The following is a 12131-nucleotide window of genomic DNA, read 5'->3' as shown; positions in this document are numbered from 1 at the left end:
TCTGAGCTAATACAGTGGGCGCCGTGAATTGGAACGGTTACTAAACGACCTCTTCGGGTTTGACAAGTAGTTCGAGGCGTAGACTGAGGCTGTGGCCAAGAAATGCCGTCTGGACATGACTCCGAATCTTACTGTGCAGTAGGTCATCTTAGATCGATAGAAGAAAGAGTTTGCATCTCGATACCGTTTACCGGTGTTGCGCGCAATGATCTCATAGTCCTTGCGGCTGTAGAAGTCGCGTTCGACTTCTACGCCTCGGTCCTTGGCCGTACACATGCATCCTGAACCTGTGCGGAAGCAGCGCCCGAAGAGATTTTTCATCTCGCACTCGTTTAGGAGTACGGTGGATTGGGCCTTCTACCTCCACGGCATCATCCGTGCTGCTGACAACGCAGGCCCCTGCGTTGCAGCCTCGGAGAAAGCTTCACCGCGCTTGCGCAGGTACTCAGGGTAATTGTCGTGTTGTTGAGGCCGAGGACGAAGTAGGCAAGGTGACATGGGAGCCTTGCAGAAAGAGTTCAAGGATGCTTCACTATTACGCAACTTTGCAGGGCATCCCGCTGGAAGTCGGCGTTTCTTTTGAACGGTTGGCGCTACTATAGTCTAAGATGTCAGTGCCGTTCGGGTACCACAACCTGGGAGGCTTCGAGGCTCACACTGTGGCGATGCCAAATCATCATCGCGGGGGCGCAATCTGGCCAACTGTCCAGCTGCGACGAGTTTCTTGATCGGGAATCTGCAAGAGATGTACGAGTGAGTGTTGTTGACGACTCGACGATGAGGTCGAAATTGCAGAACGCCGTTCCCGCCCGGGCCGCTGCCAAGGCCGGATGTCATTCGTTACGTCAGGCCCGCAACACGAGAAGAAGCCTTTGCTGGACGTTTGACCATCCACAAGAATAGCCAACTTCAACCCTTGATCCCACCCCACCAATACAACACGAGATGAGTTCCTACGTGTCCCAATACCCGCCGGCTGTTGAGTTCGACCCTGCATACAAGAAATTCTTCGAGGACTTCTACGCTACGTCCGATGCAGCAGAAGCGCATGAGGAATACGTCCAGTACTTCACTAAGGATGCAACCCTCGTCATGGCTTCCAAGAGGGTGGAAGGCCGGGAAGGTTTGTCGCATTGCTTTTTGTTTTCAGCCTTGCGAAGTTCTCCCTGGAATTCCATCGCCCTTCCATAATCTACCGGGCTAATTCTTGGGCGTAGAGATCTTAGCCCTGCGCAAAAGCATGTGGGAGAAAGTTTCAACGAGAGCGCACAAGCCACTCCAAGTGTTTCCGTTCGGTCCGAAGTCAGACGAGGTTATGCTGTACGGGACGGTCAAGTACGGCTTCAAGGCAGGCGGAGAATCCAGTAAAGATTGGGCTGCAAGGGCGCACCTAGTCAAAGAGGACGATGGCAAGGTGAAGATGAACTTCTACCAAGTCTACCTGGTGCGACACTCACCTCCTGTTCGCGTTCGTATATGTGGACTTGAAGCTAACCACGATGCTCAGGATACCGGAGCTTAGAATACCAGAGCTTAGACCATGCAGGTAGATCTTATGTAGATCTACGATCGATTATAGGGGCTTCTCCGGTGCATGCAGTGTTTAAAACAACCGGCATACCGAGGTGACATTCACCGGTGTGCTGTGAGCACTACTTCAGTGCTTACTTTGGTACGCTTTCAAACGAAGCGGTCTTCAGGAGAGACCTCATATTCGGATCGGGCGGCGCAAGTACCGGGTCCACTTCACTCTGAAACGCGCGCTGCGGAACCCTATACAAAATTGTAATATGAACTGGAGATTAACGCATGGGGCTCTTTTCTACTATGCGGATGTGAGGGCCGCCATCAAGTAGACGATGTATCCCGGCCAGTCACTTGGTTGTCATAAAACCTTACGATTCACGTTGGCATGTAACCCGACATGCCCAGATGCGAATGTTGTCAATTTCGTATAGGTATCCCAGCACCGCCTTATCTCAAGACATCATGCAAATCATTTCGAGCGCTGCGATGAATCAGGGTCCTGCAGGGCCAAGTGCTGCTTTTTCCAACGTGGTGTTGCCCCGAAAGAATTTCAGTTACACATACCTTGGTTCTGCCCCTGGAACTACTGTTACGGAACATAAGAATTGCTTTTTCGTGCTCATGTCCGTTTCCAACGCCCTGGATTTTCTTTACGGCCCAAGGACAGACCTCAGCCACAAGTACGTCAGCATGGGTGCGAATAGTTTGGTACTGCCGCAGTCTCGGCGTGGGAACGCCACTCTGGGCGCAATGCGACGAACGTGGCCCAGATGCATCTAATGAATGGAGTCTCATGTACGAGTGCCGCGTAACGGCCTTCCAGAGCCCAGTCGGAGGCATAAGCAAAGCAAATGGGGCATCTCGTGTGGTGCACCGACGCCTCGTATCATCTGCAGCCAGCACTACATGCTGGACCTAGGCGTGTCTGCAACGACAGGTTTCGCGACCTCCGTAACGTCGCCGAAGTGAGAATACCCCTCAATCGCAGCATATTCAAATACATATGCCATCCGGTGATGCGACAAGGCCAGGCTCCTTGGCTTTGCTGCTGGATGATGGATGTGGCATTTTGAAGCTGCTTTGTGTCGTTCAGCGGGGAAGCAGCCAGATCACAGATGCCTGCGTCACTATTGTTAGATCATTTCCTTGTTCGTAATCGTATTTGCATTCGTGTTGTGTCTTCGCTGACGGGACGGCTGAAGAGGACATCATTGATCTTACCAACTCTCTGGCTCCGAGGACGCTAAGAATTTCGCGCATCTCGGGCCATAGTTAACCCAACAGCAAGTTTGTTGTCAATGAGCAGCAGGACATGATGTAATTGATGACCAGAAGGCTTGAGCTAGTAAAGGGATGAAGCGCATTCATTTGCAATCGTCTTTGTCAAAATATGACCATGCGGTGTGGAGGTGTGGGAATGTAAAGTTCGTGGGGCGGGGAAATTGAAAAGCCAAAATCCACGGACGCAGGCGGCTCCCAGCACAACGCCCCGCATTCCCAGGTGTCCGAACAGCAGAAGCTTTGCAACAGTGTGACGTGCTTACGCCTACGAATATGACAGTCTAAACTTGCCGTTTCTTCATCAACAGGCTACAAACCAGCCCGGCTAGCTCAATCGGTAGAGCGTGAGACTCTTAGTCTTTCACGGTCTAACAGACACGATTACTCAGTACATCTCAAGGTTGTGGGTTCGACCCCCACGTCGGGCTTGAGAAGCTTTCTTTTTGCTCCTGGCGTCGTGGGTGGCAGAATGGTGGTGGTGGTGTTGGTGGAGGGACATGGCTTTTTTTTTTGGCAGTGCCCCACCATCCACGATTCTACCACCCAACAACATCGCAAGACACCCAATCTTTCTCCTACTAGCCCACTTATCGTCGAATCATAGTCTAGGAATATCCTACAACATCTTTGTTTACATGCACACTAGGTTATCGGCCTCAATCCTTTCTCCTCGCAAGTTGCACACTATAGCTACCTAGACAAAGTCCGCAGTACAGAGCTTTGCATGCAAGAGAAACTTAGAGCAACTGTGACGTCCTAGAGGTCTACATTAACCTGAAGTTTTGCAAACAATAAGTCACTTAGAAACACCTACGCTAACCAAGAAAAAAAAACTAAACAGGCCTGCAGCCTACATTAACTTAAAACCCTACAAGATAGTTGACTTAACGATAATGTAGGCTCTAGACCTGTTCAGTTTTTTTCTTGTATAAGGTGCACCCGCAGCAAAGAACAACAGCTTCTAATTCACGGTCATGATTTCAACAATATAATAGAGTTAATTTCAATGATCCTTCCGTCAAACACAAGATTACGACCATAATAAAGATCCCCATAGCATCCAATATTACACACTGCCCAGAATCAGTATCCATACAAGCTCACCACACCTATCACCATCCCACACCCATTATCCCTCAAATAACCCATCCAACTACCCAATACTCTTACCACCCTCACCACCACCGTCTCCCCCCTCTGAATTCAAACAACTACTATCGTCCTTCTCCCCCGTCAACACCGGAATCGTCAACATCTCGCCCGCAAGAATCAAATTCGGATCCTGGATGTTATTCGCCTTGACGATGTCGCAGATACCGACTGCGTTCTCGGCTGCGATCTTCTCCAGTGTGTCACCTTCTGCTATGGTGATTTGTTTGCCGCTGCCGGAGTCGGGATCTGGAGATGTAGAGGATGAGGTAGTGGGTGGTGTGGAGGCTGTTGCTGAGGCCGAGGTTGGGGCGGCTGGTGGAGATGGAGATGCAGCCGGTGGGGGAGATGCTGCGGGTGGAGGTGATACTGCAGATGGTGGTGGTACGTAGGTGGACGCGGCTGGTGGTGACGCGGACGATGCCGGGGGAGGCACATCTGGTGGAGGCACAGAGGCAGAAGCAGATACAGAGGTTACCAGTGTCGTTGGTGCTGGGGCAGGAGGAGCGCCGGATACACTGCTGCTATGTTCGCAGCGGCCATGCCTGCGATGGATATGTGGGTGGATTGCAGCGGCTGTGCTAGACAGCACGAGGGTTGAGAGCGCGAGAAGGATTGCTGAGGGCTTCATCGTTGCTGGTATCGTGGTGCTGACTGAGGGCTGTAGGATGTTTCGAGGTGTGGTATGTGGGTTATGGTGTAGATAAGAAGACCTAGCCAGTAGGTTTTATGTGCTTGCGGCTATGTCTTCCTTGAATGAGTGACGAGGTATATGAACTTGTATTGTCTTCAATAGGAACGCGCCTGTATATGTATTTTAATTGCTTCCCCATGGCCTGAGGCAAGAAACATCTACGTTCGAAAACGTGAACGAACGCTTCATTCATGAATGCGACAACGACTCCAGAACAATGGAATGAATGATTCCCGTTAATGCTGACGTCCTATCATTTCGATTCTACAGTGCAATGGAACGTTTTTTGTCACAGTGTGTTGGTGCTTAGCTGTCACTGTTTCGTAGATCAAGCGCCTTTCCATTCAACAAAGGTCGTCCATGCCATATTGCAACAGTACATCATGTCGCGAGATGCTAGCTTCCTCGTAGCTCAGCTTCGTGGATTAGGTAAAGTGAAGCGTGAGGTCGATGGCGTGAAGATCTGTAATGTAATAGTATCCAAAAAAAAGGCACTGATGGTACGGACATGTGCTGACAAGTGAAGCGAGCTGTGATGGCCTGACGTGTAACACCTGTCAGTTGTCAGAGAAGACGCGAGCCACGCGTAGCAAAGCATCACCGAGTGTTTAAAATATGAAGGCATTGCAGGAAGACCATGAGAAAAAGACTTCGACTTTCAACGTGGTGTGTGATTAGGATATGCTAGAGGGCTGAAATACTGTACAGTGAAAGAACAGAATGCGCTCGCTAAAATGATGCAGTAAACAAACAATGACCAAAAGTGGCTCGAAGTGAGCTCACTGACTTGCAAAAACTTCCAATATAACAGAATGAAAACAACAGGTCTTCAAGCGCCCAGCGCGATAAGCCTGCTCTTAATGTCCGTAGGCCTCATCATCTGGTTGATGACAACACTGGAAATACTGCCCATGCTGACGACTGACACGTATCCTGGAGCGACTTCGCTGGCCAGAACCTCAACACACTTCATTGCCTCGTCTTTCGAGATCGGTGATCGGATAGAGCCTTGGATTGCCTGCAGAAGGGTGGTTGTGGAGAAGGAAACGCGCGATCCGGATCTGTTCGCGCACAGTAAGGAGAGTACACCAATGACCTCTGGAGTGCGTTGTAAAGCTGCCTTTCGCTGGATTTCGGCGGGTGTAGGCGCTGCGGGGCCAGCCTTTGCAGCTTCTTGCTTGGCGAGAATACGGTCGAGGAGGTTCGTCTTGCGGACGGCAGCGAATTCGGTAATCTTAGGTTGGGCGGGTTGAGCTTGTTGGTTCTGGCCTAAGGGTGTCTCGTTCTCCTTCCCCGTAGAAGGCCTCGTCTTCTTCTGTGCACGGCCTTGCTGTACACTCTCCTTGAACTCCCTCAACCTCTTGCGTCCCTTCTCTTGTGCTGGCGCGAGTGCGGTGAGGGATTCGCATGTGGTGACTTCGGCGAGAGGAAGCTGGCTCAGGAACTTGGACATGGAAGTGTCGTCAAGAAACGTGTCCATGCATGCTTGCTTGATATCGGCCTTCTTTGGGCGGCCTCGTCCACGCTTGGGCACCGCAATTGGTCGGCTCATCATCTTCTGCGAGGTGCACCATTGCGTCCATAGCGTGTCTAGGCCTTCTTTGAACATGTCCTGCAATCCCTCTTCGTTCATGTGTGTCATGCCGTTCATCATTGGACTACTATCCTTGATCTCGATGCAGACCTTGCCGCGGCCATAGTCGGACAGGTAGTAGGGGTTGTTGTTGCCGGAAGGGCCATGGTCGAGGATGCCGATGAGGAGTCGGATGTCATCGTACGTGACTTTGCGTTGCCGCCAGACCAATGTCGTTGATGCAATCAGGTCTCGAAGATCGGCAGGCGTTGAAGTGCCATTGTGGGCGTAGTGCAGCGACAGCGCGGTCAGGAAGGAAGAGTGTAACGCGAGGAGGTTGACAAGCTCGGCCGGGAGCTGGCCGGGAACAATAGGCGACATTGTTGATAGAATAGTGGAATGGATACGACGATGAGATATCTGGAACAATGTCGATAAGTGATGTGTCGTGTGGGAGTGAGGTTGAGGTCCAAAGGAGTGTTTATGGGCCGAGGGGGCTGCAAAACAGGGAAGGCACGTTCGACGCGCTTTACGCTTCTGCGCGTTCGCGTCGCGTTTCCGCCCCACTTTAATGAAACTTGAACGTGTCGTTGCCCCACGCATCCGGCGTACTTTCAGTCCTCATTTGGCATTAGTACTATTTCCATTCTACTCATGACGCAGCGCGTGCAAAAATTGTCTCGTTCTCGAAGGAGTGGATCACGCAAAAGCAATGCCGTCGCGGCGCGTACCGTCGCCAGAGCTTGTCGCGTCTGTGCAACGAATAGAGAGCAATTGTGAGTATTGTATCATATTGGGATGAGAAGACCTGCGCCTATATACTCCAATGCTCATGCAAGATCTTCAATAACAAGTTCCAGCTTCTCTCGTCGCATTATCATTACATTATTAGTCCTCGAACGTAGAGCTTATTTTCCGCCAAACAGTCCACCGAGCCATGATTGAGTCTTCGCGGCCTTCTCCTCAACGACGGCATCGAACTTGTTGGCGGCCTGGTTGACCTGCTTGCCTGCCTCGTGCATCTCGCGCTCAGCGCGGGCCTTGGCCTCTTCATACTGCTTCTTCGCATCGGCGCTGTAGGCATCGAACTTCTGCTCTGCCCTCTTCGCTTCCGCCTTGGCTTGGTCGGCCTAGCAGTGGTTAGCATACTGTCACGAGTAGTAGAGTCGCATTGAACATACGTATTGCTGTGCGCTGGCGCGTACTGCCTCGTAACCCTCCTGGCCGGCCTTCTTGGCTTCCTTGTCCTGGCCAGGGTAGTCGCCTCTCAGCTTGCGTGCGGCAGTCGCAGCGTCATCTATACATGTTAGTCAAGATACTATGGAAGTTGAATACCTCTGGACATACGTTCAGCCTTCCTCTCGGCAAGCTTCGGGTCGCCTCCAGCGCTGTAGAGGTAGTAGGTGACACCACCAACAGCAGCGAGACCACCGTATGTAGCGAAACGACGAGACATGTTGATGTAGTGGGGTTTTGTGAGGTGGTATTGATTGGACTTGAAGTAAGATCAAGCTATGTGAGATTCGAATTGGAGATGTAGAATGAGAGTTGTGCGAGGGAGGGGAACCTTGGAAGGCGTCTTTCAAACAAGCGCATGTGTGACGTAATGGCAGACAGCTGCAGCACGGACTTTTCAGTGCCGTGCGAACCAGATCACCAAACTAGGACTCTACCGAGCGCGACAAGCCGGCTCCACATTACCTACACTCGTTGTCTTCGCTTCTACATGTTAATCATAATGTCATTATAGTATTTCTCTTCATCACATCTTCGTCGCACCTCGATCGTGCCTTCCCAGCGTGCCGTCTGCTGTGCGCGCCCCTTAAACCGTTCACCACAACAAGCCAGCCTCGAGCGACTGCCTTAGCGACTACCGCGCAGCGTGCCGCGCCTGCCTAACACAGCGACCTCATGTATCCACGATAGCAACGGCGTTTGCCTCTTACTCTCCTTGACACCCACACCACGCTTTGAAGCATGGCGGACCAACAGATAAACCTCGTCGACCACACCAACGGCGACAACACACCGACCTCGGCTACACAACCCGAACAGCGGTTAACCACATCGGATTCGCACATCGACATTCTCTACGAGAACCAACGCGGTTGGTTCGTTTTCGGCATACCCCTCTTCTCGTCCAAAGCGCTATGGAATCTGCGAATCGACCCTGCGCCATGGCAGGATGCCAAATTCAAGCCCTCAGCAGTCAACATCACAAATGCACAAGTTCCAGACCCGAGTTGGGTGTGGGACTGGAAGAGCTGGTATGTCGACATGAGTCTGGATGTCGATGAAGAGGGCTGGCAGTACAGCTTGCTCTTCAAGGGCTCAGCCTGGCATGGCAACCACCCTTGGTTCCACAGCTTCGTTCGGCGGCGACGCTGGCTACGGAGGCGGGTCAAGCAGAGACTGCCACCAAAGACCAAGAAGAATGCAAAGGAGCGCATGTTCGGCGAGACATTCAGCATCGGCACGACACTGGCTAGATCAGCGACCTTTGGTACTGGCAGCGGTCTGTTGGACGACAGCGCACAAACGAGTCTAGACGAGGAGATTAGGGATATTGCGACGTTGATGAGGAAACTCAAGGCAGCTGCCATTGATCGCGAGAAGATCATCTACATACACAAGTTCATCGACGATGGAGGGGAGGAGCTGCACTACCTCCCAGAACAGGTATGCATGTTGCATTCCCATGCAAACATAGCTAACGAGTTCAGATACCTTCCATCATGTCGATGCTCATCTTCCAGAATTCGCGCCGCCAACTCCTCTCCACACTCATGGACCGCTTCGAAGCCGCCAAAGACCACCGCGAACAACACAAGAAGGACCACAAGCCGGAAGGTGACGCCGAGGGACGCAGAATCAACAACCTTCTCAAGGCTATTGAAGCCGCCGATAACGAGTGTAAGAAGCTCGAATATTGGAGCGATATCAAGAATCTTACAGAAGAGGGCAAAGCTGGGAATGCAACAGATCCCAGCATGGGATGGGACGAAGAGAAGTGGCAGGGACTGGATGCTAGTGGCGCCAAACATCCTGATACCTAAGTTTGAGAACCTAAGAAGGTTTGGATGCATGCATATATTGGAGTTTGTCAGAGTTTGTGGGGTGCGGCTCTTCAAGGTCAGCACATCGGGTCAATTGGGACGACTAATCAATTTTCGTATTGTATCGCAACCATACATGCTATCGTCAGCAAGAGTATCCAGCCATACGGTGTTGTATTATCCATTCACATTCCTCACTCTTATCGGCCCTCTGAGATCCGCCAAACTCTCCACGTCCACTACTGCGCCCTTCTGCATTACTTCGACTTCCCCAGCCGCTCTCTTCTCCCACACCATCTGTCGTACATCATCCATGGTATCTCTCCACTCTGACGCGTCCAATGCATGTAGCTCCTCTGTTGACAGTGCGCGGGCAATTTCGGAAGGACAGATCGTCTTGGGCCAAGCCCTTGTGCTCAATAGACGGTCGGCATGGCGCGATAGGATGGTTCTCTTGGCGTCGTCAAGAGCCATATTGTTTGTGCAGCTGGCGAATGCTGTGTACCAGCTAACGGATTCGATGTGCCGATAATCCTTGGGTTGTTTCGCAGCGATATGGTGAGGCTGCACCGTCTCGATGGTTTCACCCAGATCTGGTTGCTAGACCCATCGCCCGCTGATCGACAACAGGGGTCCAAAGATCCTTAGCCAATCCTTTGACGTCAGAGCGCCCAATCGGCGCGCAGCAGAAGCAAAATAATTCGAGCATTTCAGCGTCGCGTCCCCTCCCTTCTAAAACCGAAACTGCCCGCAGCTCTGGGATTGGCGTTTTGCCTTTGCGCGTCGTTTTTTCTTGTCCTGTCATGCCGCACCGGTTACCCCACGCTCTCCGAGAGCTAGTTGCAGCGGGGCAGTCCTTCGCTCCCGCTCCTCGTCTCTTATCAAGCTCAACACCGCTACTGCATACTTCTTCTCCCATATCTTCTCTACTCCATCAGACTTCCCTGCGAACCTGTCATACCGGACGGGCAGCATCCCTCTTGCAAGCATCCAACCCGCAGAGTACTACCGGCAAACGAAACTTCTCGTGGCCCAGAATGACCGGAAAGGAAGAGCCAAAGGAGGTGCGCAAGTACCTGCAGCAGAGCCATGACCGCATCTTTGAAAACAACAAGAAATGGGCCGATGAGATGAGGAACAAGAACCCAGGCTTCTTCAAGGATCTGAGTGCAGGACAAGCACCCGAGTATCTATGGATCGGTGAGTTGCATTTGGAATGACTCAATCGCCCTATAACATTACTCCATTATACCACCCACCACTTAGAACTTGCTAATCCAATACCCACAGGCTGCTCCGACTCCCGTATCCCCGCCGAAGCCATCACCGGTCTCGAGCCCGGCGAGATGTTCATCCACCGCAACATTGCCAACCTCGTCAACAACATCGACCTCAACGTCATGTCCGTCGTCAACTACGCTGTCCGCCACCTCAAAGTTAAGCACATTGTCGTGTGCGGCCACTACGGCTGCGGTGGTGTCAAGGCCGCCATGACACCAAAGGACATGGGTCTGCTGAACCCCTGGCTCCGAAACATCCGCGATGTCTACAGACTGCACCAGAAAGAGCTGGACGATGTTATGGCCAACGGCGGTACAGAGGAGGAGAAGTACGATAAGCTCGTTGAGCTGAACGTGTACGAGCAGTGCCGGAATGTGGTCAAGACGGCGGCTGTGCAGCAGTGCTGGGCTGAGAACGAGTTCCCTGTCGTGCACGGCTGGGTCTTTGGATTCGGAGACGGATTGTTGAAAGATCTCAAGTTTGACCACGAAGGCGAGCTTAAGGAGATTCAGAAGATTTACGATTTGACAAAGGACATGTAAATGGCGTCAGTGGGTGTGCGATGTATGAGTAGTTGTCGTGGCATTTAGCGAGGTGTTGGTGTAGAGGAAGTGGAAGAGATGGTGCTGCAACCGGGCTTAGATGCTAACGTAGAGCTAGTTACCTGAATCTCCTCAGTATCTTTGTAGGTACCACATGGGTTTACACACTAGTCTTGCAGGCTCACACCAATCCCTCCACGTCTCGTCACCGCAATCAGATTCCAGCGTATTGCGTAAACGAGTACGACTTGGACTATTTCGCTTACGATGCCATTTATGCATGCTCTCCAAAGAGAACGACATAACCCGTTCCAGGCCCACCTCCACCGTTCTCTCGAACACGATCACTGATCTCTGCCATTAACCCAACCTGTTGGTAACACCAGTCCAGAATCTCGTTCCATCGGCTATCACAGCCCTCGAGCTGACAGGCCAACTCCTCCACAATCCTCCTCCCAGAATACTGCATCCACCACATATCCTCCAAAACACAATTAAGCGCGCCCCAGCATGCCAATATAACTAGCGCCGGCACCTGCCCCATATCCGCCTTCTGAAAGAATTCCGGCTCCACAGTACCCAACCAAGGGACAACCGAGTGCCCATCACTATCCATATACGCCTTCTCCAGTTTCTCTAGAGTACAACGAAAAAATGGCGTCGCAGCATCATCAAGATCCATATTCGCAAGTATAGCATCAGTCAATGCGCGCAGCTTGTCCGCCGTGAACGCCCTGCCTTCTTCTCCTACCAACTCAACAACAGGACTTCCAAGTATCTGCTTCAACTCCCCACTATTAGCCCACGCACTATGCTCCTCCACTATCTCCTTCATACCCACCGTATACCTCCTCACACGCATTAGTACCTTCGAAACAGATTCCAACGTCTCACCCGGCGTGGCCGGAATCAGACTCGCGATGAGCGCAACAACAGCATGAAGAGCAGTCATAAGACAAACTGGGTCAAGACTCTCTTTTGGAATACAAGCAAGCGACACCTGCTCATTAAGCTCGGATATACTTCTG

The 12131-nt window shown here is 51.8% G+C and overlaps 5 protein-coding genes and 1 non-coding gene across 6 annotated transcripts; 4 read left to right on the top strand and 2 right to left on the bottom strand.

The window, feature by feature from the left end:
* Positions 1–945: 945 nt before the first annotated feature.
* J4E83_007103 (uncharacterized protein) lies at positions 946–1522 on the top strand (the record flags this gene model as incomplete). Its single annotated transcript, XM_049334008.1, has 2 exons — positions 946–1123; positions 1218–1522. The coding sequence occupies 2 exons, from the start codon at positions 946–948 to the stop codon at positions 1520–1522; spliced, it is 483 nt and encodes a 160-aa protein (XP_049186819.1).
* A 1605-nt stretch (positions 1523–3127) lies between these two features.
* J4E83_007102 lies at positions 3128–3236 on the top strand. The gene has a single exon. It is a non-coding gene; the product is annotated as a tRNA-Lys (tRNA).
* Positions 3237–5480: 2244 nt separating this feature from the next.
* Positions 5481–6605, bottom strand: J4E83_007101 (uncharacterized protein; the record flags this gene model as incomplete). Its single annotated transcript, XM_049334007.1, has 1 exon — positions 5481–6605. One exon carries the CDS (start codon positions 6603–6605, stop codon positions 5481–5483), a length of 1125 nt encoding a protein of 374 aa, XP_049186818.1.
* Positions 6606–7132: 527 nt separating this feature from the next.
* J4E83_007100 (uncharacterized protein) lies at positions 7133–7680 on the bottom strand (the record flags this gene model as incomplete). Its single annotated transcript, XM_049334006.1, has 3 exons — positions 7133–7354; positions 7406–7521; positions 7572–7680. The coding sequence occupies 3 exons, from the start codon at positions 7678–7680 to the stop codon at positions 7133–7135; spliced, it is 447 nt and encodes a 148-aa protein (XP_049186817.1).
* A 521-nt stretch (positions 7681–8201) lies between these two features.
* On the top strand, positions 8202–9280 carry J4E83_007099 (uncharacterized protein; the record flags this gene model as incomplete). The annotated part of the gene is made up of 2 exons (XM_049334005.1): positions 8202–8903; positions 8948–9280. 2 exons carry the CDS (start codon positions 8202–8204, stop codon positions 9278–9280), a joined length of 1035 nt encoding a protein of 344 aa, XP_049186816.1.
* A 1037-nt stretch (positions 9281–10317) lies between these two features.
* Positions 10318–11103, top strand: J4E83_007098 (uncharacterized protein; the record flags this gene model as incomplete). The annotated part of the gene is made up of 2 exons (XM_049334004.1): positions 10318–10480; positions 10571–11103. 2 exons carry the CDS (start codon positions 10318–10320, stop codon positions 11101–11103), a joined length of 696 nt encoding a protein of 231 aa, XP_049186815.1.
* Positions 11104–12131: the final 1028 nt, after the last annotated feature.

The sequence above is a fragment of the Alternaria metachromatica genome (genome assembly GCF_023757995.1).
Source record: "Alternaria metachromatica strain BMP 0045 chromosome Unknown scaffold_17, whole genome shotgun sequence".
In the NCBI taxonomy this organism is placed as follows: Eukaryota; Fungi; Ascomycota; class Dothideomycetes; order Pleosporales; family Pleosporaceae; genus Alternaria; species Alternaria metachromatica.
Note: the sequence above shows the minus strand (reverse complement) of the source record. Positions and strands in the feature narration are given on the sequence as shown.